Raw genomic sequence first — 26,999 nt, 5'->3', positions numbered from 1 at the left:
GTGTGTGTGTGTACATACCACATGTCTTCATCCATCCATCCATCCATTGATGGGCACCTAGTCTGGTTTCCTATCTTGGTGGTGCTGCAGAAACCTACATGAGTGTGTAGGTTTCCGTGTGGTATGCTGACTTCAGGATAATGCTCAAGAGTGGCATAGCTGGATTACGTGGCAGTTTTATTTAGGGTCTTGATTTCCACACACTGCTCTTATCACCATGGAATAAGGCTATTTCCACCAACATTTTAACAGTGCATTTTCTTTCTTTGGTTTTTATTCTTGCCTGCCTGCCTGCCTGCCTGCCTGCCTTCCTTTAGGCAGTGTCTTACTTTCTACATAGCCCTGGCTGTCCTAGAACTCACTGTGTAGAAGAAGCTAGTCTTGAACTTACAATGATCTGCCTACTGTTGCCTCCTGAGTGCTGGGATCAAAGGCAAAGACATGCTCCACCCTGCCTTTCAAGAGTGCATTCAATTTAAATTTTTATGTGTATGGGTGTTTTGACTACATGTATCTCTACGTGCCATGTGCATACCTGATGCCTTAGAGACCAGAAGAGTGTCTCCAATCACATGGGACTATAGTCACAGATGATCTTGAGTCACCCTGTAGATGCTGGAATTGAACCCAGGTCTTCTGGAGGAACAGCCAGTGCTCTTAATCTTTGAGCCATCTTAACAGTCTCAAGAGTCCGTATTTTTTAAAGACGAGCTTGGTTGGCAAGTGAAGAAACCCAGGTTCTAGATGCAGGCAAAATAGCTCAAGGGACTTTAGCACATTCAGTATCCTCGGGGAACCTCAATGTTCTTACTGGCTGAATGAGGATAAAATGAAATAATCTTCGTTGAAAGATTCCAGGAAGTACAAAGTTCATAATACATGTAAGACATGCCATTTTGAATAAAACAGCAGTTTTGGAATTTATGGACGGTTTGTTCCAAAGGTACTTGGAGCACATCACAGTGATTCATCACTCCTGGAACTGAAAAGGCTGCGTGCACAGCTCAGCTAATGGACACAAATGCACTTCTAGTGTTCCGAGCTGCAGGGGATGCACCACCAGGGAACCTATTACTCATTGTGCTGTCTCCTAGGCCACAATCCAACAGTGCATAGCCATGCATTAGCAACTGAGGTTTGTTTCCCCTGACCCCAAATTCTGTAGTGAAGCCTTAAGCATCAGTGGGACAGTATTGTGTGACTATTTTCTGAGAAGTGAATAGACATCTATTCATCTCAGATAGGCATTGATGATGGATCAAAGAACCAAGCCGAAGTATCACTCCAAACCCCTCCCCAAGCATGGATGGATGACAACTCATGGGAGCTCTGTTGTAGGAGGAGCTAAGGTGGGAGGAGTAAAGAGAGGAAGAGGAGGAGAAAGGAGAAGAAGAGGAAAAGGAAGAGGAGGAGCTAAGAGAGAGACGGAGAATGAGAGAGGGTACATGGAGGCTGATGTTTGCTTGTCTGTAGCAGTCAAAGGTAGTTGGTATATCTAGGTTGGGTATTAGGTTACACCTCTGATTGTAAGGGTATCTTGTTATTGATCATTACCTTTGGATAAATCTGAACATTAGAGTCTCATCTGTACTGAGCCCATGTGGTTGGCGGGATGGTCCGGCCACTGCCCAGCATTGCAGAGACAGTGTGGAAGATTGGCAGAGCCATCTCCCATGCTGGTGTCTTGTGGGTGGCAAGGCTGGTGTCTCTAGCTGGCCATTTCTAGCTGCAGTGCACACGTGGCCTCTGGCCACACAACATGGTAGCTGACCTCAGCAGAGCTGCTGTAGTTGGCTTGACCTGCAGCCGTTTTTTAAATAATTACTACAACACTCTGTCCCTGACACTGCCTGTGCAAGCAGCAGGCAGCTTAGTGGTCAGAGGTTTTTCTCTTCCCAGCAGTTGTTACTGTTTTAATGGCCTTGGGGAGAGGGGCCCTGTGAGTACTGTTAAGTTTAGGGAACTTCCTGAGATCTGTTGTTGTGTTAGCAATTTCCTTTACTAAGATACAGAATGTTGGCAGGGAGGGGAAGCAACAGGATGTTCTAAAGGATGTGGGCTGGGACTCTTTAAGCTTAGGAAGTAAACAAAGCAAAATAGCTTCAGGAAATCCTTGAGCTGACTACATTGATAGCTATTCCCTCCCCTAACACCTGTCTATAAGCATTAAGGACCACTAAGAGACACTCTCACATATGCCCAGCTGCCTGTGGAAGAAACAGAGACCAGGAAAATTGCCTAGCACAGTGGTTCTCAAACTTCCTAGTGCTTCTTTTACCCCTTAATACAGTTCCTCATGTTGTGGTGATTCCCCCCGCCCCCAACACCAGCCATAACATTATTTTTGTTGCTACTTCTGTAACTGTAATTTTGCTAATGTTATAAATCATAATGTAAATATCTGTGTTTTCTGACTGTCTTAGGTGACCCCTGTAAAAGGGTCGTTTACCCCTAAAGGGGTCACAAACCATAGGTTGAGAAATGCTGGCCTCTCTCTCTCTCTCTCTCTCTCTCTCTCTCTCTCTCTCTCTCTCTCTCTGTCTCTCTCTCTCTGTGTGTGTGTGTGTGTGTGTGTGTGTGTGTGCGCACGCACATGGAGACCACCAGAGGATGACCTCAGGTGTCGTTCCCTGGTGTGGTTGCTATTAGTTCTTTTAAGAAGTCCGACCGCAGCTCAGAACAGACCACTCCAGACCAGGCGGTTCTAACGGGGAGGAGGTTTATTCAGGGGATAGGGCAAAGGTGGGGAGAGGAAGGTGGAAGAGATAAGAGAAAAGAGAAGTAGAGGCTGGCCATGACCACGTGGAGAGAGAGGAAGGTGGGGGAGGGGACAGAGAGGCAAGAGGGTAAGAGAGAGAGTAAGAGAATAAGAGAGAGAGGAGGGGGCAAGCAGCCCCTTTTATAGTGGATCGGCCTACCTGGCAGTTGCCAGGTAACTGTGGGGAGGAGCATACCTGGCTGTTGCCAGGTAACTGGGGAGGTGGAGTTTAGACAGAATACTAACAGTTGCTTTGTAGGTCTCGCCTGTTCAACTAAGTTGGCTAGCCAATGAGTCTCAAAGACCCACCTGTCTGCATCTGTCTAGTGCTGGAATCGCAAACATGCACCACCACATCCAATTCTTTTTTTTTTTTTTTTCTTTAAACATGGTTCTGGGAATTAAACTCAGGACCTCATGCTTGCACAGCAAACACTTTACCAACCGAGCCATCGCCGCAGCCCATATTCGAATTCTTATGACTTCATTCAGAATATTCAGGCTAGCATAACCTTTGGACATCACTTCTGGCAAGCTCGGAGGATGGGAGATGGAAATGTCAGAATCACCATCATAATGTAGTTGTCAACAAATGTCGAGATCACTGCACTAATATACGAACTGGGGAATCGATGAGCTGACTGAGTTCGTGAAGCAATGCTGGCTGATTTCTACCAGGTTACCAGGAGATTTTTGTGTCAGTCTAGAGCCATCGTCCTCAATCTCCTTAATGCTTCGACCCTTTAATACAGTTCTTCAAGTTATGGTGATCGTCAACCATAAAATAATTTCAATGCTACATCATTGCTGAAATTTTGCTATTAAGAATTGTAATGCAAATATCTGTGTTTTCCAGTGGTCCTAGGTGACCCCTGTTGGGGGGGGGGTCACAACCCAGAGGCTGAGAACCACTGACCTAGACCGTCAGGATGTGTTTCACCAGCACAACATATAGAACACTCATAAACTTCTTCACAGACTTGCTTTGCTTCTTCAGCAATTCATTCATGTGATATATATATATATATATATATATATATATATATATATATGCATATATATACGTATATATAAGCATATATATATATGTGTGTGTGTGTGTGTGTGTGTATATATACTTATTTTGTACCAGACTATGTACAAGACACAAAATAGTCATTCTTCTTTGCCAGAGCCCCTTTTCTATGTAAGTGACTGTCCAAGGCCCATAAATATGCTAACAGCCATACTGTTTGATTGAGATTGAAAATTCTTTGGAGGGTTCTACTGAATGGCAAAGTACATATTGATAGTCTAGTTTGGCTGGTGTTCAAAATGGATTACAAGCTAGGTCTATTGCTGCAGGTCTATAATTCCAACTTCTTGGAAGGATGAGGCAGGAGGATCCCAAATTCCAGACCTGCCTTGGCTACAGAGCAAATTTAAGTGTAGGCTGGACAGCTTAGTGAAAGTATGTCTTAAAAAAGTAAAATGCTGGGCAGTGGTGGTTCACATCTTTAATCCCAGCATTTGGGAGGAAGAGTCAAGCCTATCTCTGTGTTTTAGGCCAGCCTGGTCCATAGAATGAGTTCCAGAACTTCCAGGGCTACATAAAGAAACCCTGTTTAGAAAAACAACAACAAATTAATAGAAAGTGTGGGTATGCATCCATAGTCTAGGACTTGACAAGATCCCTCCAGGGAAGGGCCAGATGTATGGCTCCCTGGTAGAATGCTTGCCTGGTGGAATGCATGTAAATCCCTAGATTCAGTTCCCAGTAAACTCTTCAGCTTGAGTGGAGTCTTGGGCATTTTGTAATCATCAGGAAGGGATGGAATAGTTTAACTATAGAATGTAATGGAGAGGCAAGCAAGACACAGCACTAGAACTCTGCTAACGAGCCACTTCCAGTGTGTGGACTCTTTTGAGTTGTCTCCTATAGGCAACATCCAGCACTAATGAGTTCTGATCAAGTAAGAATCATGTCTGCATGCTGGGAGACTTAATTCTGTTGGTCACCTTGGGAGTGGAGGGCAGTTAACTTGAGCAAGAGATGCCTTGAGCTTTCCCAAGGGGTAACCCAAGTGGAGAAGAGGGAGTAGTGTCAAAAAACTTACTGGGGTTGGAGAGATGGCTCAACTCTTAAGAGTGTTGGCTGCTCTGCCAGAGGACCTAGGTTCAGTTCCCAGCACTCTCACTGAACAATTCGTAATCAATTTTAACTAACTGCGGGGCATCCAATGTCTCCTCGGGCAGTGTACTCACACACACACACACACACACACACACACACACACACACACACACACAGAGAGAGAGAGGGGGGGGGAAGAACAAAAACAAATGAAAAAAAGAAGAAAAGAAGCATATACATGCTGACATCTGGTTCTTTTGACGTAGATGATATGACACAATGCTCATAATCCTATCACTTTGGAACTGAGGCAGGAGGATTGCTATGAGTTTGAAGCCAGCCTAGGTAACATAGTGAGGTCCAGGACAGCATGGGCTACAGAAAGACCCTGTCTAAACACATCAAAACAATAACAACAACAACAACAAAACCAACAAACCAAAAAACAAGGCAAAAGAAACACACACCAAAAAAGTACTTTTGGACTGGGTATGTAGTGGTACAGGCCCTGGGTTAAATCCCAACACCAAAATGAATGAGTGAATGAATGGATGGCTATTTGACTGAAGAATGCTTAAGTGTTTTGCTGTAAATGCATGCATATGGAGAAAGCGGCTTAGAATACGACATGACACTCACGTGCATGTTCATTCTCTGTTCAAGTGGCATTGGCTGCTGAATAACAGACTCTTGTCAGTTGAAGTTGTCATCACTGTTATTGGTATCCAGAATGTTGCTAAACTCCCTGGCAGCAGTTATTCTCCGACTCACGTTTCTCTATCATTGTCCCTCCATCTTAATTATCAGAGCCATTCCTTAGGCTCGGTAGCTAGGGTAGTAGGCCCCGTTGCTGTCATGCCACCCACACTGACTTCAGTCGTTGTTTTGTGTTTTCTGAGGCAGGGGCTCCTGTATCCCAGGCTGCCTTCCAACTTGTTGTATAGCCAGGGATGATCTTGAACTCCTGATCCTCCTGCCTCTATTTCCTGAGTGCCAGGAGTACAAGGCTTGTATCACCTTGCCAGGTTTATGCAGTGCAGGGGAATGGAACCCAGGGCTTTGGAGGTGCCAGGAAAACACTCTACCAGTTGAGTTCCCCAGCCTTTACTGAAATTATTATTCTGGCTTCTGAAAAAAGAAAGCCTTCTCACCTTCCATAAAATAATGGCAATTGGCCAGGAATAGATGTGGAATTTTTGCCATTTGCGCTCTTATGCACACAGCTGTGATTTCTCTGGTCTATCGCTTTGCAAACACTTTAGTGTAGGTGGGATCCGCCTAGGAGCAATGATGAAGCGGTTGAGTCTGTCATAAAGAAAGCCCTTTAATCTATGGACTCAGACTAAACAATGGAAATGAACATGCTCAGCTTGCTGAGTAAGCATGGCAACATGTAAATGTGTGTGCACCCATACATGAGCGTGTATGGAAGTGTGTGTATACACGTGTGTTTGTGTAGATGAGTGTGTGAATATACATATTTGCGGAGGGAGAGCATGTGTAAATTCATGCATTTGTGTATGTCTGTGTCTAATTGTGTTTGTGTATGATCTGGGTATGTGCAAATATTTTGTATTGTGTTTGTGTGAGTGTATGTACGTGTGTGTGTGTGTGTGTGTGTGTGTGTGTGTAAGAGAGAGAGAGAGAGAGTGTGTGTGTGTAGTGTGTGTACATTCTGTTCCAGCCAAGTAAGTTTATGTGCTGCCAGGGCACTGGACCACATTTGCTATAGTCTCTAGACTGGAAATTTGTGTTTGCTCTAAGTCTCCTCCTATTTCTGGAAGAATAATGCTGGCTATCGTGAACACATAAGTTTAAACTGCAGTCCCCAAGAAAACAATGTCTTCGCTTGTGTGGAGGGAGGTGGGAAGGTGTCCCAGGGATGATTTACAACCCTGGGCTGTTTGTTTTTGCTGCCATGCCGGGAGCTCATTTGCAATCTACGACCAGTGTGGACTGGGAGAATTTATTTTTCTGCTGAGGAATTATAAAGGCTGTGGACCTCACAGGATTTTTGGACCCTGTAGGACAGACAGACACAATCCATCATCTAGGTGGCAGTAGTCTGAGGGGTCTGGGGAGGCAGCTCCGTGGATAGAGCGCTTACCTGGTAAGCACAAGGTGTGGGCTTCATCCCTGGAGCTGCACTAACTTATTGTAGGTCACATGCCTGTGATTCCAGAGCTCCAGAAACGCAGGAGGCAGAAGCTCGCTCATCTTTTGTAAGGTGGTGGGTTCAAGGCCAGTTTGGAGTACATCGGACCTTGCCTTTAAATGTAAGGTAGTTCCTTATCTCAATGGAAGAGAGTTCCTTCCTTTTTATATTTACTTATCTGTCCGTATGTTTGTTTTAGGCAGGGTTTCTTTGTATATTTCTGGCTGCCCTGGAACTTGTTCTGTATACCAGGCTAGCCTCCGCCTCATTCCCAAATGCTGGGAATAACTATGTGAACCACCACCATAGGGCCTTTTTTTTTTCTTCCTTTCCCCTAATATTTCAAAAGTTTAAAATTTTTAGTGTCATTCTTACTGCTTCATGATTGGTAAATATCTGAGAACAAGAAGCATCTTGGACCGATGAGATGGCCCAACAGGTAAAAGTGCTTGCTTTAGCTCCATCTCCAGGAGAGAACTGAATACTGCAAGTTAACCTCTGACCTCCATATGTGCTCTGCCCCATAGACATGGCACGCCTATGCACTACAGAAAGAAATGTACCAAAAGGCTTAAAAAGAAATAGTTGAAGGTCTCACCTTCCAGCTAGACAGATGGCCATCTCCCCAACCAACCCAGGACGGGGAGTATTTATTTGGGTGCCTGATTTCAAGGGAGCGGGGTCCCAGTCCATGGTCATTTAGTCCCGCATACCAAGACAGAAACCATCATAATGGTGGGAACACGTGGTAGGGAGAGTTCTTCACTTCCTTTCCAACGGGACGCAGATCACAAGAGAAGGGCTTCAGATCAGTTACAACCTCCAAATGCGAATCTGGGGGTACTTCCTCAAGCCATACCCCACGTCCTAGAGTTTCTGGAACCACCTGAAACCTCGACCCCAGCTGGGGGCCAAATTCAACAGTCCCCCTGTCTCAGCTCACCATGCTGCTGGGGTTACATGTGCAGTCTATGGGTTTTACATGGGTACAAGGATCTGAACTCAGACCCTCCTACCTGCTCAATAAACACTCTATCATCATAACCACAGACTCATTTCCACGGCTCTGTTTCTCCTTTTTGAAAATGCATAATTTTTCTTACCTTTGCATTCTAGGTTACCCTGACTACCCTTTATTAACTTCCAGATTCAAGCACCAAAAATGGCATGTTAAGAGGGACTGCTGAAATGACTCAGTGATTAAGAAAATGAACTCCTCTTTTTAGGTCCTGAGTTTGGGTTCCAGTACTCAACTTGGGTGGCTCACAACCATCTGTAACTCCAGATCCAGGTATCTGATGCCCTCTACTGGTCTTTAGAGGCACCTGCACTTTTATGTACATACCCACACAAGTCCCCGTACTTAAAAGTTAAAGGGATGCTGGAGAGAGAGCACTTGCCACCAACCTGAAAAATCAAGTTTAATCCCCAGGACCCATATGGTGGAATGACAGAACCATTGTCACAAGTTGTCTTGTGGCCTCTACACCTACACACACAAATAATTCTCTCTCCTCTCTCTCTTTCTTTCTCTTTCTCGCTCTCTCACACATGAATAAATAAATGTAATTTTAAAAAATAAAAGAAGAAGAAATCAACGTTGGAGTTTAGCCCAGTGCAAGTGTGATTGCCCAGCTAGCATGTGCAGGGCTCTGTGTTCGAATCCTGTCACCCTTCCTAGAGAGACTCCGTTGGAGAGTGTAGTATTTTAGTTTCCTACTGTTCCACCTTCCAATTAGAAAACACATCTTCATTGCCCCAATTAGAAAACACACCTTCATTGCCAGTTTATGTAGGTTGTATTTTATTCTCCTTAGTAAAATCTCTTTATTAGTCTTATTGGTTATTGCTGGAGCCGATGCAATATTGTTGCTGTTATAAATAGATTCCCTTCACTATTATATATTCTGGTTGGTTATTGTGGGAATAAAAAGCTCTTGTTAAATACAAGCTCTTGCTTCCTCACTGAGAGGCAGCCTTGATTCCCTCCTCTACTCTTTATCGCCCTGGGGACACTTCCTTTCCCCACAGGGCCATCTTTCCAGCCTCTAATGCCCTTTCTCTCACACTCAGCTGGCCTTTTTCAAGCTTGATTTCTCTGTGACATTCATTAGTGTTCATCTTCTTCTTTATGGATATAGATTTATTATTGTATTCACTCTTCTTTTGTGTGACTTTCTCAGGGCTTGTGTGTGTGTCTGTGTGTGCGTGTACACATATATGCATGTGCATATATATGCATATGCATGCATGCTTGTGTATGTATGCTACTGTATGTACATGTGTGTAAACATGTATGTGCCAAAATCAGATATTGTTATGGAGACAAGGACTCATTAGCTTGGAACTGGCAAAAAAAAAAAAAAAAGCCAGGCTGGCTGGCTAGTACGCCCCAGGAATGCATCTCCTCAGTGCTTAGGTTATAAGTGTGCTCCATCATGTCTGGCCCTTTAAATGAGGGTTCTAGGGAGTAAACTCAGGTCCTTGTGCTATTAATGCTTTTTTTGCCATAGAGCAAGGGGCCCTTTTGGAAAAGAACCTTGTCTGTCTGTCTGTCTGTCTGTCTGTCTGTCTCTCTCTCTCTCTCTCTCTCTCTCTCTCTCTCTGTGTGTGTGCGCGCGCGCGTGTGCGTGTGCGCACATGCATGCACACTCGTTGGTTAATCCTGACGGTCAGCTTAGGTGACCAATCTCTGGCATGTCTGTGATGAGGTTTATAGATTGGGTTAATTGAGGAGGAAAGACCTACCTTAAGTGTGAGCAGCGCTATCCCACTGGCTGGAGTCCAGACAGAATAACACAGAGAGAGTAAGTAGAGCGCCAGCACCCTTTACCGTTCCCTGTGGATGCAGTGTGACCAGCTCCCTCACACTTCAGCTGCCGTACCTTCCCCGAGTGTCAGAAGAAGCCTTTCCTTCCTTGAGTCTCTTGAATTAGGTATTTTGTCACAGCCATGAAAAAAAACTAATGCCCTGGGGTCATTTCAAAAGATGCCAGTGGCAATGTTCTCTGGCAGAGACTAACTTGGCCATTGTCCATGGACTTGAACTCTTATTCGTCTTTCCCGTGTTTTGGGGAGCCTGCTAAGCAAGCACATTAAAATCCGGAGGAAATGTGTGCTGCCTTGTTGTGCCTCTCTGGCAGATGAAATTGGGGGGAAAATGGAAACACATGGACCACGAAATATATAATTCATAGTTGTCACATTGTACTGGGAGGCGTGGTGGTTTTTGTGAGTCTGCTAAGTAGGAGTCTTTCATACTGGGAAGAAATCATACCACATGAAAAGGGGGAAAAGACAAGAAAAAAATTAAAAAATAAAAAACATTGCATTAGGAACCAAATTCCCAGCATGTCCTTGATAGAATGGGCAAGCATTTTTAATCTTTGTTATTTTGCATGTATACATGTGTGTATGTATGTGTGTGTGTGTTTGCATGTGAAGGCTAGAGGTCAACCCTGGCCATCATTCTTCAGGTACAATCTACCTTGATTTTTGAGACAGGGTCTCTTACTGGGGCCTGGAGTGCACCAATTTTGCTACACTGTTGGTCAGTGAATTACACCCCCAGCCCATCACTGGGGGAAACTAGGCATGTGCTCCACCACTGAGCCACGCCCCACAACCCCTCACTGAAAGACAATGTCCTACAAATGAGTCAGATACCAAACAGCCCAGCCCTTTGACAATAATAATAATAATAATAATAATAATAATAATAATAATAATATATTCCATGCCACCCCGAGTCCCCTTCGCCCGCGAAAGAGACACGAAGGCAGTGTTCAGGTAGTTACCACAGAGAGGCTTTATTCTTGTATCAGCAGAAGCGGAAGACACCAAGCCCGGAAAGGCACTGCTATATGTACCCTAGAGTGGTGTGTTCACTTCTGATTGGCTGTTCACTCATCACCCCTTATTACGCCCCGGGATGGGCAGTGACTTTGGCGTGCTTTTGCCTTTTGCACCTGCGCAGTTAGTTGTTTACTTGTGGGAGCACAGGATGCCCACGCCATCTTGTAATGGCGAATATTGTCACGCTCACCGCGGCTCCTAACAATAATAATAATAATAATAATAATAATAATAATAATAATAATAATAATAATAAAAAAATACTTCCTTTCTAGGTACACTTTCTAACGGAGTCCCAATTTTTACAGAGATATCTGTTTCTATTTTATTTCTCTGGGAGCCCTTGTGTCCCCTGTTCCGTACATCAGCCTTTAATGTTAAGTTAATGATGAGCTCATCCCTCTTGTCTCAGCAGACTGTCTCCATATTCTCCCTTTGACTCCTTGGGTGTTTGCCTTTCTTACAAGTTTGGCTCCGCGTTGTATGCAACTTAAAATAAGTTTATGGAGTGTTTCTGTGTCTCACGGCAACGTTTTTATGTGTACCCTCTCGTTTGTCTCTCTGGAAACAGAATGGTTCATGACAAGAGGTTATGTGTTTATGGCTTAGTGAGGGTATTTTATAGGTCCCATAGTATTCACCTGCTTAAAGCATCCTGTGATCCCAGCTCTCATGAGATGATGTGGCCCTGCTGCACCCAAAGAGCCTTACTTCATATGTGTGTATATATATGTGTATACACACACATATATATATACGATATACATATATATCATATATCATATATCACCTGACTATATCCTATCATCTATCTATCCATCATCTGTTATCTATCTACCATATATCTATGTATCCATCATCTAACTATCTACCTACCTATCACCCCTTATTGTATGTCATCTATTACCTATCTGTCATCTATCTGCCTATTTATTTACCATCTACCATCTATCATCTATCCATCATATGTGTGTATGTGTGTGTGTGTGTGTGTGTGTGAGAGAGAGAGAGAGAGAGAGAGAGAGAGAGAGAGAGAGAGAGAGAGAGAGATCATCTATCTGTCTATCTACTCTATCTGTGGTACCTGTACCACCACTCATGGCCACTTTATTCTTTGTATTGCCAAGTGCAATACTGTTTGCCAACATTACGTTTCGGTTACATTTGGGTGATATTCGTGAACCAGCTATGAGCCCTTGGCTTGAGTTTTGTGTGAGTTTTACATTTTTATTGTGCTTTGATGCGTACCCAGGGGTTGAACTCCTTGGCCAAATGGTCACTGTATTTGGCATGTTGACGAATTGCTGCATTCTTTTTCCATTTTCCATTTTCCATTCCTCTAGCAGATGGCTCTATCACTAGCAAGTATAATTCATTAATTTATATTCCTGAACCAGCTTTGAAGTCACACTCTCCTGCCTCAGCTCCCTGAGCAATGGGATTACATATACACAGCCTTGCCTTGGCATCAGATGATTCGAATAGCTTGTATTTGACTAAGGAAGCCATTGGAGCTTGGCAATGTCGATGGTATTGCGGTATTTTTTTTTTTCTACATCGAAGTGGACTGTTTTACTAGAGACAAAGATGTAGGCAAGAAGTGAGCATCTTCATTGATGCGGTCTCTGCTAGGCGGGAGCTACCAGCAGAGAGTCCAAGTATGAGAACAACACAGTAAACGAGAACCACCTGCAGGATGCACAGCACTGCCCTGGATTGATCCAAACTGCTTTTGATTTTGATGGTAACCAAATATATTCCCATTTGTAGTTAGTAATACCTAGAACAGACTGTGCACCTTGGTGTTTCACGATGCAGAATCTCACGTGACCCGAAGAATTGTTGGCTTGGACTTGCCCAGGGATGTCTCCCTGCAAAGTTTAGGTCCACTCAGGATCAGTCACTGCCTACTCTTAAAACTGAGAGATACCAGTGATCTATGTTCATGCTGTCCACAGTAGAAATGAAGGCTGGCAGTGTGGCTCAGTGGGAGAGCACTTGGCTAGAATTACCGGGTGAAGGACACGGGACCTAGATCAGTAGTAGAGTGCCTGCCTGGAATTCTCCAGAAAGGAACTGAGATATGTCATTGATTCAGTGATGAAAATAATGTACTAATATCAGAGGCCCTAGTTCAATTCCCAGGACTCCAGAGTGTATGAATGCACATGTTCGTGTGTGCATGCACACACATGTGCATGTATACAAAGTGTCTCGCACTTTTGCAATCAACAACAGCCAGAAGCACACACTCTCCTAGATAAGTAGCTCACCCTCTCGAAGCTCTGCTATGTATATTTACTCCTCAAGGTCTTTGTGGAATGACCTGACAGTGGCTAGGGACCCATCAACATGCTGGGAACGGCAGCTGCTTAGAGAGGGTTGCCATGGAGGGCTCCTTCGCTGTGTGTTGTGGCTATCTCCCTTATAGTCTTTTTCTCTTCTCTGTGATTTATCTTCAACCACGTTGTGTTTCTCTTTGCCATTGAGATAGAATTGAAATAAAACTATTAGGTGAAGAGTCCTGTCAAGTTGCAGCTCGTGTTTTAGCTCATGGTGAAATTAATCTGTTCTTTCCTAGTTCAACTACAGCCATATTCCCCCAACCCTCCCACCCACAGCCTGACAGTTTCCCGATATGTAGTCTGAGTCTGTGAGGTCCTTGGAACCTTCTCCTTCCTGCAGACTTAACCTGACTATAGTTGTCCTAAAGAGAAAGGGGAGACAGGCAGAGACAATGCCTCTACATACATCTTATTTCTTGGGTTCTTGGTTTTCATTCCTCCAAGTCTTGGGGGGGGAGGGTCTCTGTTTCCATGTGATTACAGAAGTAAAGCAAGGGACGGGGACTCCCTGTACATATTCAGATGGCAAACCTCAGAGCTCAGCATGGCCTCGACCGTTCTCTCCATAGAAATATCCCACTACTGTATGATCTGAATGCTTGAGGGGCGGTCTCGTAATGCCAGCACATGGGAGGTAGAGGCAGCAAGATCTGGAGTTCAAGGTCATCCTCAGCTGCATAGTGAGTTCGAAGCCAGCCTGGGCTCCATCAGATGCTGCTTCTGGACACATAGTCTCCAAATATATATATATATATACACATACATACACACACATATATATACACATATATATATATATATACGTATATATACATGTATATATGTGTGTATGTATATATGTATATGTGTATATGTAGGTATATTATGTATGTATATGTATATATATGCAGTATATGTGAACTGTAGTCATAGTTTTATGTTGTGCTAAGAAGCTCTATGATGTATCTAGGGGAGGTGTTTTGGAATAACTCTCGATCCTCTTTTCTTTTAGGCTTATCTAAATCTCTCGGGCTCATCGAAGGGTATGGTGGGCGGGGCAAAGGGGGCCTTCCGGCCACCCTTTCCCCCTCTGAAGAAGAAAAAGCCAAAGGACCTCATGAAAAGTATGGCTACAATTCCTACCTCAGTGAAAAGATCTCCTTGGACCGGTCTATTCCAGATTATCGTCCTACCAAGTAAGCTACAGCTGTGCCCCGGGAAGGAGCTGGCTGGCTTTGACTCAATGTGTGATACTTTCTCATTGTAACCACCTAGGGATTTTATTTCCCCGTCTCATCTATAATCAGTTAATCGAGGACTTTTGCTGCTTAGGAAATATTAGCTAAATTAACAATAAAGTTAAGGACCATGAATGTGGTTTAATTGATAGTGTGCTTGCCTAGTGTAGGTTCTGGTATGAAGTCCCAGGTTCCATCCCTAACACCACAGGCATGGTGACACACCCCTAACTCCAGCACTGGAGAAATGGAGGCAGGGGTATCTGGAGCTCAGGACTGAGATAGGAAGCCAATGTGGGCTAAGCAGTTAGTTTGAGACCAGACATGATACCATCTCAGAAAATAAAAGGCAAAAATGTTATAAAAGCATAAAACAAGAACAAATACAAAAAATGTATAGAAAGGGTCTTAATATAAAAGGTTTTAAGTTTAAAATAATCACCATAGTATCTTAGCTTAAACATGTCAATTGTTAAAGTTTTAATGTCTATTATCTTCTCTCTCTCTCTCTCTCTCTCTCTCTCTCTCTCTCTCTTTCTCTCTCTCTCCCTGTCTATATCTGTCATCTCCCTGTTTATCATCAATCTGTTGAACTTTTTTTAAATCTATTTATTGATTGTGGATATAATGTTGTATAGTTAAGGCTAGCTCAAACTTGCTATGTAGCCAAAACTGACTGCATACTCATGATCAGGCCTCCTGCCTCAGCATCCCAGATGTTGGAATTACAGGCATGAGCCTCTATGGCTAGCATATTGATAATATTATATACTATCATGTGCCAATATATGACAAGATTAAAATATTATCTTTGAGTCTGTTTACTATAGATTATGAGTAATTGATGAGTAATTATGAGTAATTGTCTTTTTGATTTGATGTTTATATTCCTGTGTGTATGCATATGTGTAGTGGAGTATACAAGCAAGTATGTGTATGTACACGTGGAAGACAGAGGTAGAGGTCAGATACCTTTTTAAAAAAGATTTATTATATATATATATATATATATATATATATATATATATATATACACATACATACATATATATATATATATATTGTAGCTGTCTTCAGACACACCAGAAGAAGGAATCGGATCCCATTACAGATGGTTGTGAGCCACCATGTGGTTGCTGGGAATTGAACTCAGGACCTCTGGGAGTGTAGTCAATGTTCTTAACCGCTGAGCCATCTCTCCAGTCCCAATGTCAGTTATCTTATTCTCTCTGTCTCTCTGTCTCTGTCTCTGTCTTTTTCTCTCTGTCTCTGTCCCTGTCTCTGTCTCTCTGTCTGTCTCTCCACCTTAATTTTTAAGACAGGGTCTCTTACTGAACATGAAACTCACTAATTCAGTTAGGCTTGCTGGATGCCCAGTGAGCCCTAGGGAATCCTCCTGCCTCTGCCTTCCCAGAGCTGGGGTTCCAAGGGCGTGCTGCCATGCCTGGCACTTTCATAGGTGCTGGGGATCGAACTCAGTTCTTCCTACTTTTACAGTAAGCACTTTTTACCCCCTGAGCCATCTCTCCAGCCCCACAATCACTTACGATGACTCGTTACATCTACAGGCTGTGTCTGATGTTGTGCTGTTGTATATTCTGCTGATCAATCTTTCCTCATTCCTGTCTATGCATTGGTTAGGTGCTTACTTCCAAGCTTCGAATCCATAGGAAAAATGTTGGAGACTCTACATACATATTCTCTTTCAAATAATTTGGGTAATTCCTTTTTTTGTTGTTGTTATTCGGTCATTATTATTATTGAAAATTTCAGACATATATACAATGAAATATGGACATATCTACCCCACCCCCATTTCCAGCCTCAAATTCCCCAAGTATCTCCCTCTACATGTCCCCAATGTCATGTCTTCTGCTCATAAGCATGTGGGTGTGGGGACATCCATTGGTGCACAGGTGACCTACCAGTCCAAGTACCCAAAGCAGGATGACTCACCCACCCTTCACAGCCATCAGATGCCAACAGCTCCTCCATCAAGGGTGGCACCCCACCCCCACCCAATCTGGAGCTCCCAGAGTCCCTATTTACTATGTAGGAGCTCACTCTGGTTTCTCAAATCTCCATTTTCTTTAGATTTTCAGTGCCTTCTTTCTTTCTTTTTTTTTTTTTTATTTCCATTTAGAATCTGCCCTCGCTTGCAGTAGATTATTTCTTTTTTCAAATGGGTTTTGTGCAAATCAGTTAAGTATCCTGGTTACTGAGAAAAATAAATTCAAGATAAAGAAAATTATCTTAAATGGATTTAAAATTACAGCATTAGCCGAGAAACCTGTTAAATCTCGCTCTCTGCCTCTAATAAGTGCACATTCATTTTGAATCACTAGGAAAAATATACATCACCCCCGTTGCATGCTATTTTGTCTTCCCGGACTCGTGACTTGTGTTCTCAAAAAGAAGGAAAAAAAAAAAAAAAAACATCTGGCAGTTTTCACTTCCTGGTCTTCCTGGTACCTTCTGGCTTTCTGATTAGTCTTTCTTAGTTCCATGTTGGCAAATAAACATGGCCCTGGTTTTTGCTCCCTTATGCTCCAACATGCAATGTATTAGAAATGGTTTGGCTGAACAGAAATCAGTGAGCCTCTATGATGCACCCAGAGATTGGCTGCACCGTGGAGATGTAATGATGCAAGGAGTATAGCCTAGTCTACTTACTTCTTGTCGGGGAGGGAAACAGACAGGCAAGGACGTCCTCCCAGTATAAGGTGACCTGGGTGGTGTGAGACCCTGTTATACAAACTTTCCTAGGGAGATCTGTTCTCTCAAGATATGGAGACTTTTGTTCCTGTGACAAAATATCTAAGAAGAAGACACTTTAAGGAGGAAGGGATTTGTTTTGGCTCACAGTTTAAAGGTATAGTCCATCATGGTGGGGAAGGCATGGTAGCAGGTGTGTGAGGTAGCTGGTCACATTGCATCTGCAATCAGGAAGGAAAGAGGGGGAGGGGTAAGGGGACTCTTGATTCTCAACTCACTTTTCTCCTTTTTATTCAGTATGGGAACCCAGTTTATTGGATAGTGCTGCCTACATTCAGGGTGTATCTTTCCACCCCAGTTGCTTCTATCTAGAAACTCCTTCACAGAATATGTCCTGAGGACTGTGTTTTGTTTTTGCATAGCCATCTGGAATGTCATCAAGATGGCAATTGAGATTAGATATCCCAGGCACCAGGGTCAGGCCATCAGAATGAATCCACCCAATTCTTGGTGCACAATGAGTTTACTTAAAATTACTTCCAGGAACACAGACTACCTCCAGTGGCTACACTACCAAAGGACACGCCTCCCTTCCCCAGCAACTTTACTGCCGGATCCACAGGGAGAGCCTAGTGAACCTCTGCTCCCCCCTCCCCCACGATGAAAAATTAGCAGCAATCTCTTGCAGAGAATCTCAGCTGCTGAGAACTCAAGAGAGCAACAGCCCCATTAGTCCTGGGGAACAGTGATCCACAGCAGCCATGGCAACTGCACACACAGGATGCAAAGGGAGTGTCTGAGCATCTCTTGCTTGAGATGATGTCCCAAAGCTTGAAGGATAACATAGGAAGAAGCATCTGAAGAGGAGTGGAGAGGGGGCGGGGATAAAAATGGGTCAGACCAAAGGAACAGAAAACAAACTTTACGGTGTGGTTCTCTGCAGTAGAAAGTCTCAGTGTCTTCAGTGGTACAGCATAGTGAAGCAAGCCCACATTTACTTCTGGTTCCTTCTGAAGCTGCTAATATGATGGGAAAAGGGTACAGAGCATGGAAAGGGAAAACTAAAGAAGATAGTTGGTGACATCACCCAACACCTACAGGACTTCGGAAGATGGAAATGTAATGGATAAATGGTAATTGGTGGCCAGTTAGAGAAACTGAGACCTAACCTATGTGAGATGGGTGGACAGATGATTGATTTAGTTTTAATTCCTTGGCTGTGATAAATAGCCTTATAGAAAGCAACTTTGAGGAGGAAGGATTTGTTTGGCTTATAATTGCAAAGCACCGTGCATCATTTCAGAGAATTTAAGGTGAGGGACTCAAGCAGCTAGTCACATCACATCTATAGTTGACAACGAAGGGAAAATGTATTCTAACTTGTCCACCTGCTGGTGCTTCTCAGTGACTTTTATACATCCAGGGCCCAGCCCATAAAATACTATCACCCATATTCAGGATGGGTCTTCCCACTTCAGTTAACAGTCAAGACAATCTGCCACAGACATGCCCATGGACCAATCTGATCTAAGCAGTCCCTCAATTGAGATTTTTTTTCCCCTAAGGTGATTCTCCTTTGCCAAGTCAATAGTTTGACTAGATTGTTAGAGCAGAAGAATACAACTTGGTCAGAACCCTGGGGACTTACTGTCACATTAGCTTTCCAGGGGAGACATGAATAAACGTCTACTCGTCACAGATAGGACTATGACATCAGACCAAAATAATGGTTCCACTGAAGTCCAATTTGGTCATCTGATGAGTTTATTGGGTTTCCTTACGGAGCACAGGTGACAGGCTACTTACAGGAGCATGAATGACCCCAGAGCTTCAGTACCACAGAAAATCCACTCCATAGTAGATGATCATGTCATAGATGATGCATCATGGAGACCTGCCTTCAGTTAGTTAATCTAACACTTCTAGATGGTCTAGCATTTCCCAAGATCCCTTGCAGCTAGTGGTGAGGCAGAAAGAGTAATGGGTAGGATCCCAGGTGATGGACCTAAGAGCCTCCACTATCTCCTTCTGTTATGGAGGGGAGTAAACTCCATTACTATTACCACAGACCTAGCTATCTATCATCTATCACTGTGGTATTTTGCTCAAGCTGTTGTCATGGCTACCAGGCCAAGTGCTATCTATATTCCCAAATGAAGTCAGGATGGTTATATGATCCCCGAAGGAAAAGTCATATACCCATACCCAGAACCTGAACAGGACAGGACAAGACAGGAGAGGTTTCTCTTATGGCTGGATATGGATAGGAATGGAAGGGTTGTAGTCATCTCCCTATTTCTGTTCGTTTCTTTTCTGTTGCTGTAATGAACCATTCGGATGAAAACCAACTGGGGAGGAAAGAGTTTATTCCATCGTACACTTCCAGGTCACAGTTCATCACCCAGGGGAGTCAGGACAGAAACCCAAGGGAAGAGATCAAAACAGAGATGCCCAAACCAGAAACCACAGGGAACACTGCATGCTGGTTTACTGACAGACTCATACTTACCTAGCTTTATACAGCCCAGGACCACCTGCCTAGGAATGGTGCTGCCCACAGTGGGCTGGGCCTTCCTACCTATATTAATTAATAATCAAGACAGTACCCCCACAAACATGCCTCCACAGGCCAGTCTGACCTGGGTAATCTTTGAGTTGAAGTTTTTCTCTCATTCAGATCCAGGTTGTATCAGGATGACTGTTAATATGGAGTGCTTGTTGATAAACTCCATCTTTATACAATATTGCCTTACTCAGTGTTTGTGATCTATGTACATGTGCATATATGTGTGCATGTGTGTACATGTACATGTGTGTTTGTGGAGGATGCAGGTCAGTCTCTAATCTCGGTCCTCAGGAATTTTCCATTTGCTTATTTGAGTCATGGTCTCTTACTGGGACTATGACTCACCCATTAGGCTGAGCTGACTTGCAAGCAAGCCCTAGGGATCCTCCTGTCTCCACTTCCTCAGGACTGGGATTATAGGTGTGACCATCACATCTGGATTTCTATGTTGTCAGACTCGGGTCCTCAAGCTTGCCAGAAAAGTACTTTGCTGACTAAGTCATCTTCCTAGTCCAGTCCTACTTCCTCAGAAACTAGAGAAATGGGAGCCTCAGGCATCAGAGCACAGAGTCTATTGTCAGCGAATACACAGACAAATCAACAACAGCAATGACAAAGCAAACCCAGGCCTTAATAATAACAGCAAATGGCATTTGAAGAAAGCAGAGAGACTCTAGGCTTTACAACCATAATTGTCTTCCAGGGATCCTAGGATGCTTTGTTTACAAAATGAGAACATCCCCGTTATGAAAATAACCATAATCAAAATAAATCCTATAAGTTTAAAATTGAGCAAAAATAGGCAAGTCTGTGGAAGGCTGGGAAATAGCATTGAGGACATCATTTGGATAAATAGAGATAAAAAGGAGTTGGCAAGATTAGAGAGGGGAAAAAACAGACCTGCATACCTATATCACCCCTCATCCAAGGCTTAGGAAACATGGTGGAAGAGGAGGTGTAAGGAGGGTAGGAGCCCAAGGATGGAGACACGCTGTAAGATGCTGCCGTGTACAGAGGAGTTGGTTATTGTCCACATGTACTTGAATTCACTGCAGCTGTGATTACCTGCACAGGATCAAGCCAACAGAAAGTCCCCATTCCACTAGGCACTGGTAATTAAACTCTTTGAGTTGGAAATAAGGAAAGAAGGAGGTTGAACAGGACACATACAACGCATGCAATTATACATGCAGGCACGCGAGCACACAGGCATGCACACGCAGACGTGTTTCTGGGCGTCCTTATTCTATGTCTGTGGCTCTGGAAAAGCACTCTAACCAAAAGCAGCTTGGGTGAGGACAGTGTTTATTCAGCTCACAAGCCCAGGTCATCATCTACCGTAGAGGGAAGCCAAGGCAGGAAGTGAGGCAGGCTTGCTTGTTATTCCACACAGATTTACCTCTTACCAAGACATCACAGCCAAATATTACAGAAGAAACCATTACAGAAGGGGTGCTGCTGACTGGCTTGCTCAAGCCTCTTCTCTTATAGTACTACCCAGGGCCAGAACAGTGAACACAGTGAACTGGGTCCTCCCACACCAGTCATCAATCCAGAACATAAATCAAATACCAGACTTGGCTACAGGCCAACTTGGGAGGGGCATTTTCTCATTAAGGTTTCCTCTTTCAAAATACTTCTAGCTGTGTCACCTTGATATAAGACTAGCCAGCACAGCAAACAAACTAAATTAAACCAGCGCTGTGGAGATGGCTCAGTTGGCAAGCACAAAGACCCTGAGTTTAGAGCCCAGCACACACCAAAGTCAGAAATGTTAGCATTTGCACATCTGTAATTGTACTGTTGAGGGAGTGAGAGCAGATAGATTTCTGGATTTTGCTGGCTAACCAGTTGAAACATTTGTTGAGTTTGGATCCAGTAAGAGACCCTGTTTTAAAAATTAAGGCAGAGAATCATGGGAGAAGACATTCAACATATATATGTACAGCACACTCTTACATATATGTGCACACACAGGGTTTTTTTTAAAAAAATAAAGTAATACCAAACAAACAAGAAATATCACCTTAGTTGTCGTTGTTCAGAAAAAACAGGGATTACAGAAGAGATATGAGATAATTTATGCTCTGGTTTAATAAAAGTTCAACTAAAGCAAAATATAAGTCTGTAAAATTTCAGTGAAATTACAATCAAAATGCAATATATACACAATACAAGCATAAAATGTGGGCTGAAAAGATGGCTCAGAGAGTAAAGGCACTTGTTGCCAAGCCTAGTGACCTGAGTTCGATTCCTGAAACCCACATAGTAGGAGAGAATGAACTGCAAGCTGCCCTCTGACTTATATACACATACACAATGTATATTATATGCAAGAAAATTAGATACAATGACAAAGGTTAAAATTTTGGCTGGACAGTGCTATTCTGTTCCCTGTCTTATTTGGACACTCTTAGTAGGATAAATCTGAAAATGGCATTTGGGATGATTAGGAGAATTGCCCCAGGCTGTGCAAGATAAACAAAGACACACTTTGGAAGTTTAGAGTGTCACATGAAGTGACCAAATTAACCTGTGTTGTCTGCAAATAGTCTTCCCTGTCAATGAATAGCAAGGGCCTTATCCCTGAATTAGACTTCTCTGAAAATGAGCCCTGGGTCCAGGAGAGAGAGCTGCCTGGGAGAAATGGGAACACTGTCTCTCCTCTAAGGAAGTGATCTCCCAGTGGGTGGCATCCTGTGTTAAGTCCCCCCAGGATCAGATTAAAGTGGATGGATTTCACTATAACAGAATCCCAGTTGCTTTCATTCTAACCACACTTGAGAAAATTGTCCCCTAGTAAATATAAATGAAATCTTAGGTAGTTGTAAAATTAACCCCTTGCTTTTCAAATCTCATTCTGAAACATGGCTTTCCTGCTTTTCTAATTCTGTGGCTCACTTTCTGCTGCTGGGCAGGTATTTTAAATTCCTCCGAATCTGAAACTGTCAATCTTTCCATTTTTTCATTTCCTGAGTGCTTTAAAGCCTGAGAAGATAGCATCCCTCCCAATACTTATAAATATTCCATTCTGGTTTTGACTTTTCTGATTGTCTTACAGTTCGCTCCTCCATCCACAGAGAATTTACTGTAGAATGTGGCACAGGTTTGGGGGCTTTTGTTCCCAATGTCTGTACATCAACATTACTTTTTTTTTTTTTTTTTAACAAAACAGCCTTTTCAGAATAATTGTGTAAGCAACCCCCATTCTCTCCCTGGGAGGAGGAGAATGTGATACATTTGATCTTTCTCATATGAGTGGTTTATTTCCCAGGTTGTGTCTGTATTCTTTTTGGTCTATATCTTTTATTTTTCTTTTCCATTTTTTGTTTGTTTTAAAATAAATTATTAAAAATAGTTGCATGACTGAAGTCCCTTGTGTGTCAGGGAAGAATGAGCCCTATCTAGGTCTGTAGGATATCAAAGAGGGTAAGGAGGCTTGTGGGCTCTTGAAAGTGGTAGAGGCCAGGTCCAGGAAGGGAAAGAGAAGAGAGTGAGTAGTTCTGAGAGCAGGAGAGCCCTGCAGAAGGGACCGTGACTATGTTTCTCATTGTATCTTATTTATTTTCTTCTATATTCAATACAATAATGTGTGTGTTCACGAAGTATAAGGTGATAATTGGATGTTTGTATATGTAATGATCAAATCAAAAGTACTTGGAAATTTAGACTCATTAAACGTTGATCGTGTCTTGATGGAATTCCCAGACTCCTCTTTGCTGGCTCACAGGGAATGTAATGAACGACTGTGGCTGCCCATCATTGTCCCAGTATACCAGCAATCCTGTATTGTGTGGTGCTAGGAATGGAAGCCAGGGACTCACACATGCAAGCATGTGTGTGAGGAGTTGCATCCCCAGCTGTTCTCCTGGCATTCTTTAAAGTTCTGTGTGTGTGTGTGTATGTGTGTGTGTGTGCGCACAACGTATATGCATGAGTGGGTGTGTTTGCATGGTCAGAGGACAAATCCAAGTTTGCTCCTCCATCTCCACTTTGCTTGAAGTAGGGTCTCTTATTCTTCTCATTAGCTGGCATTGGAGCTTCTGCGGATTCCCAACTCTATTTTCCATCTCTTTTTAGGCACAGTGAGACCACAGACAGGTGCTGTAATCTATTACCAAACCACATACCTAGCCCCACCCTCGGGGATTCTAGGCAGGGGCTCTACCACTGAGCCACGCCCCCAGCTCCTTACTGGAGGATTCTAGGCAGGGGCTCTACCACTGAGCCACGCCCCCAGCCCCTCACTGGGGGATTCTAGGCAGGTGCTCTACCACTGAGCCATGCCCCCAGCCCCTCACTGGGGGATTCTAGGCAGGGGCTCTACCACTGAGCCACGCCCCCAGCTCCTTACTGGAGGATTCTAGGCAGGTGCTCTACCACTGAGCCACGCCCCCAGCCCCTCACTGGGGGATTCTAGGCAGGTGCTCTACCACTGAGCCACGCCCCCAGCCCCTCACTGGGGGATTCTAGGCAGGAGCTTTATCACTGAGCCACGCCCCCAGCCCCTCACTGGGGGATTCTAGGCAGGAGCTCTACCACTGAGCCACGCCCCCAGCCCCTCACTGGGGGATTCTAGGCAGGGGCTCTACCACTGAGCTACATTTCCAAACCCAGCTTTATGTACTATCTGGGGATTTGAATTCAGATCCTCACACTTATGCAGCAACCCAGTAAGCCATCTCTCCAGCCCACCTGGCTGACATTTTCTTTTTGTTATTTCATTCACGTACTGATTGCATGTGTATGCATGCATATGCACAGGTTTGCATACACATTTGAACCATGGTTTTTGTGTGGAAATCAGAGGACAACGTGTGTATTGGTAAAAATAGGGATGAGGAGGAAGAGAAGGAAAGTAAAACAGACTTCCACAGAATCAGCACACTGTGTCTGCTAACTGGCTATGGGCGAAGAGGTCCATGCCGAAGTTTCTAGCTTGAAAATTGAATTTGCATTTGAGGTACTGGGGATTGAAAAGCAGGCACTGTAACCTCTAGTAGTGTGATGGCTCAAGCTCAGATATGTTCAGTAGAAGTGGTTTAACTAGTAGGGAGCAAGGATCCTCCCATGCTTCATATTTTATGGAGTTCCCAAGCAGAAGATGGGATCTCTGCTTGGTCACGGTTTCCCATGGTTACTGTTTCCTTGAGATGACCACAGGATGTGCATCAGTCCAGCTTCATTCATTATTTGCCAATGTATATGAGTGAGGTTAGTGATTCCAGAATCCAGCCAAAGCTTTATAATTCCTGGCTCCTATCCTTTGTCCTGATGTACCATTCATGGGCTGGTGTATTCATTATCTGGGTGTTCAGTTATCCCATAATCTGGGAGAGGGACCACCTTGGTATGAAGAAATCTGTCTGCTTATTAAAGCTATTGCTGAGACTCCTGTGCAGACTTTAATACCACGCCTCCCTGCTCAGACAGCCTGTGTGTTATTGATGAGCAATTCCTGCTGCTGTTATCTTCAGCCTCTCCTTTGGCCTCCTGTTTAATAAATCCTCATGTCAGGGTTCTTCAAAATTCATTTTGCTTCCCTGAGAAAGGGTCCTTGTTCCTTTTATTTTCCGCTTGCAAATTCTAGCTGGTTGTATCCCAGCAACGTCAGTTTTGTGCACAAATGTGCGGGGCATCTGCGAGATGTCATTGTGTTGAGCTTGGTGGGTGTCTGCATGTGTGTGGGGGGTCTGGAGGTTAAGAGTAAGGTCTAGAGAAGATGGCGCCTGGTGAAAGCAATTCAAGGAAAAAAAAGGTGCATTCTGGTTCATAGCGTGAGGGTACAGTGTGTCATGGCGAAGAAGGCTTGGCCACAGGAATGAGAGGCATCTGAGCACAGTGCATCCACAGTTAAAAAGCAGAGAGAGAGAGATGGATGGTGCTTACCTCACTTTCTCCTTTTTATGTATTCATGCTGGGACCCCCAACTCATGGAATTGTGCCCAGTATCTTAAGCACAAGTGTTCACACTTCTGTTAACCCAGTGTAGATATTCCCTCATAGACATGTCCAAAGGCTTGTTTCTATGGTGATTCTAGATCATGTTGAGCTGACAACTTGTACTGACCAGGTATTCTTAGTGGCAAGTCTGGGCCTATATGGGCTGTGATGCTATAATACGATGGCATGAGTCTTTCCAGATTTTCTTCCCATGAAAAGACATGTGGGATTATTGACCTCATGACTAAGCCCTTTTTATCTGAATCATATCTATGACAATTGATTCTAGGCAGAGGCTCTACCACTGAGCCACACCCCCAGCCCCTCACTGGGGGATTCTAGGCAGAGGCTCTACCACTGAGCCATGCCCCTAGCAGCTGGTTTTTACCTAGATTCAAAGTGACTTAGAAAATGTGAAGAATCCTACCTACGACTTTCTCTTTCACAGATGCACTGGCTCAGAGGGAAACTGTCCAATAAATACTTGCTGGTTGAAATAATAAATAGGTCCAGGCTCAGGAGCCTGTCTGATTCACTGAGCACAATAATTATTCCCTTTTATTGACTGCCTTTTATGTTTTTGTCACTGTGCTGCATGTTTTATTGATCTCATTTTAATTTAACCACTCTCTGAAGTAGCTGTTACCATCTCTGTTTTATAAATGAGGCAAGGGGGTCCTGGAGAGGTTCAGAAGCCTGACTTAGGTCACATAGGTACTTTGAGGCCCTGGCTCCAGCCTACCTGTTAGTTGTGGGAGGCTATGTCCAAGGCTTTCAGATGCTGCCTTTCCCATTAGGTAGCCTCTCTAAAAACAGTCACACCTGACCTTACCTCCAACACCTGCAGAATGGAACTGTCTAATCACTCTGGTATCGATAATTTCTAAGTCTATAGAATGGAACCTTCTAGCCACACTGGTATTGCCAGATGAGGAAATTTTTAATCCTAGAAAAAAGGAGAATTCTGTCTGTCTGTCTCAATCTTTCTGTGTCACTGTCTGTTTCTCTGGAGGTTAAGAGTAAGGTCTAGAGAAGATGACATCATACAGGCATCTGTCTGCATCTCTTTCTGATTTTATCTCTTTATCTTTCCCTCCATTCTTTCCTTCCTCTGTGTGTGTGTGTGTGTTTGTGTGTGTGTGTGTGTGTGTGTGTGTGTGTATTCTACTACTTTAATTTTCTTCTGTTGATCCCTTTTAAGTCATCCAACTCAACATCTTAATACCAACGAGGCTGAATGTTGAATCTGATGAGTTATCCAGTATGATCCAAAGTACATAGTATGATAGACTTTACACTATTTACAGGACACAAACATTTTTATTCGGCTCA

At 43.6% G+C, this 26,999-nt stretch overlaps 1 protein-coding gene across 2 annotated transcripts in view; it reads left to right on the top strand.

The window, feature by feature from the left end:
- Galnt17 (polypeptide N-acetylgalactosaminyltransferase 17) overlaps positions 1-26,999 on the top strand; it is a 428,653-nt gene that overhangs the window by 142,411 nt on the left and 259,243 nt on the right. For both annotated transcript variants that reach the window (XM_076923061.1, XM_076923062.1), the window contains exon 2: positions 14,218-14,401. In XM_076923061.1, coding sequence (XP_076779176.1) covers positions 14,218-14,401 — 184 coding nt within the window. The remainder of the gene's footprint in view (positions 1-14,217; positions 14,402-26,999) is intronic.

Source organism: Arvicanthis niloticus, chromosome 24 (genome assembly GCF_011762505.2).
Source record: "Arvicanthis niloticus isolate mArvNil1 chromosome 24, mArvNil1.pat.X, whole genome shotgun sequence".
Classification (NCBI taxonomy): Eukaryota; Metazoa; Chordata; class Mammalia; order Rodentia; family Muridae; genus Arvicanthis; species Arvicanthis niloticus.
The sequence above is the reverse complement of the archived record's forward strand: the minus strand, read 5'-3'. Positions and strand labels throughout refer to the sequence as shown.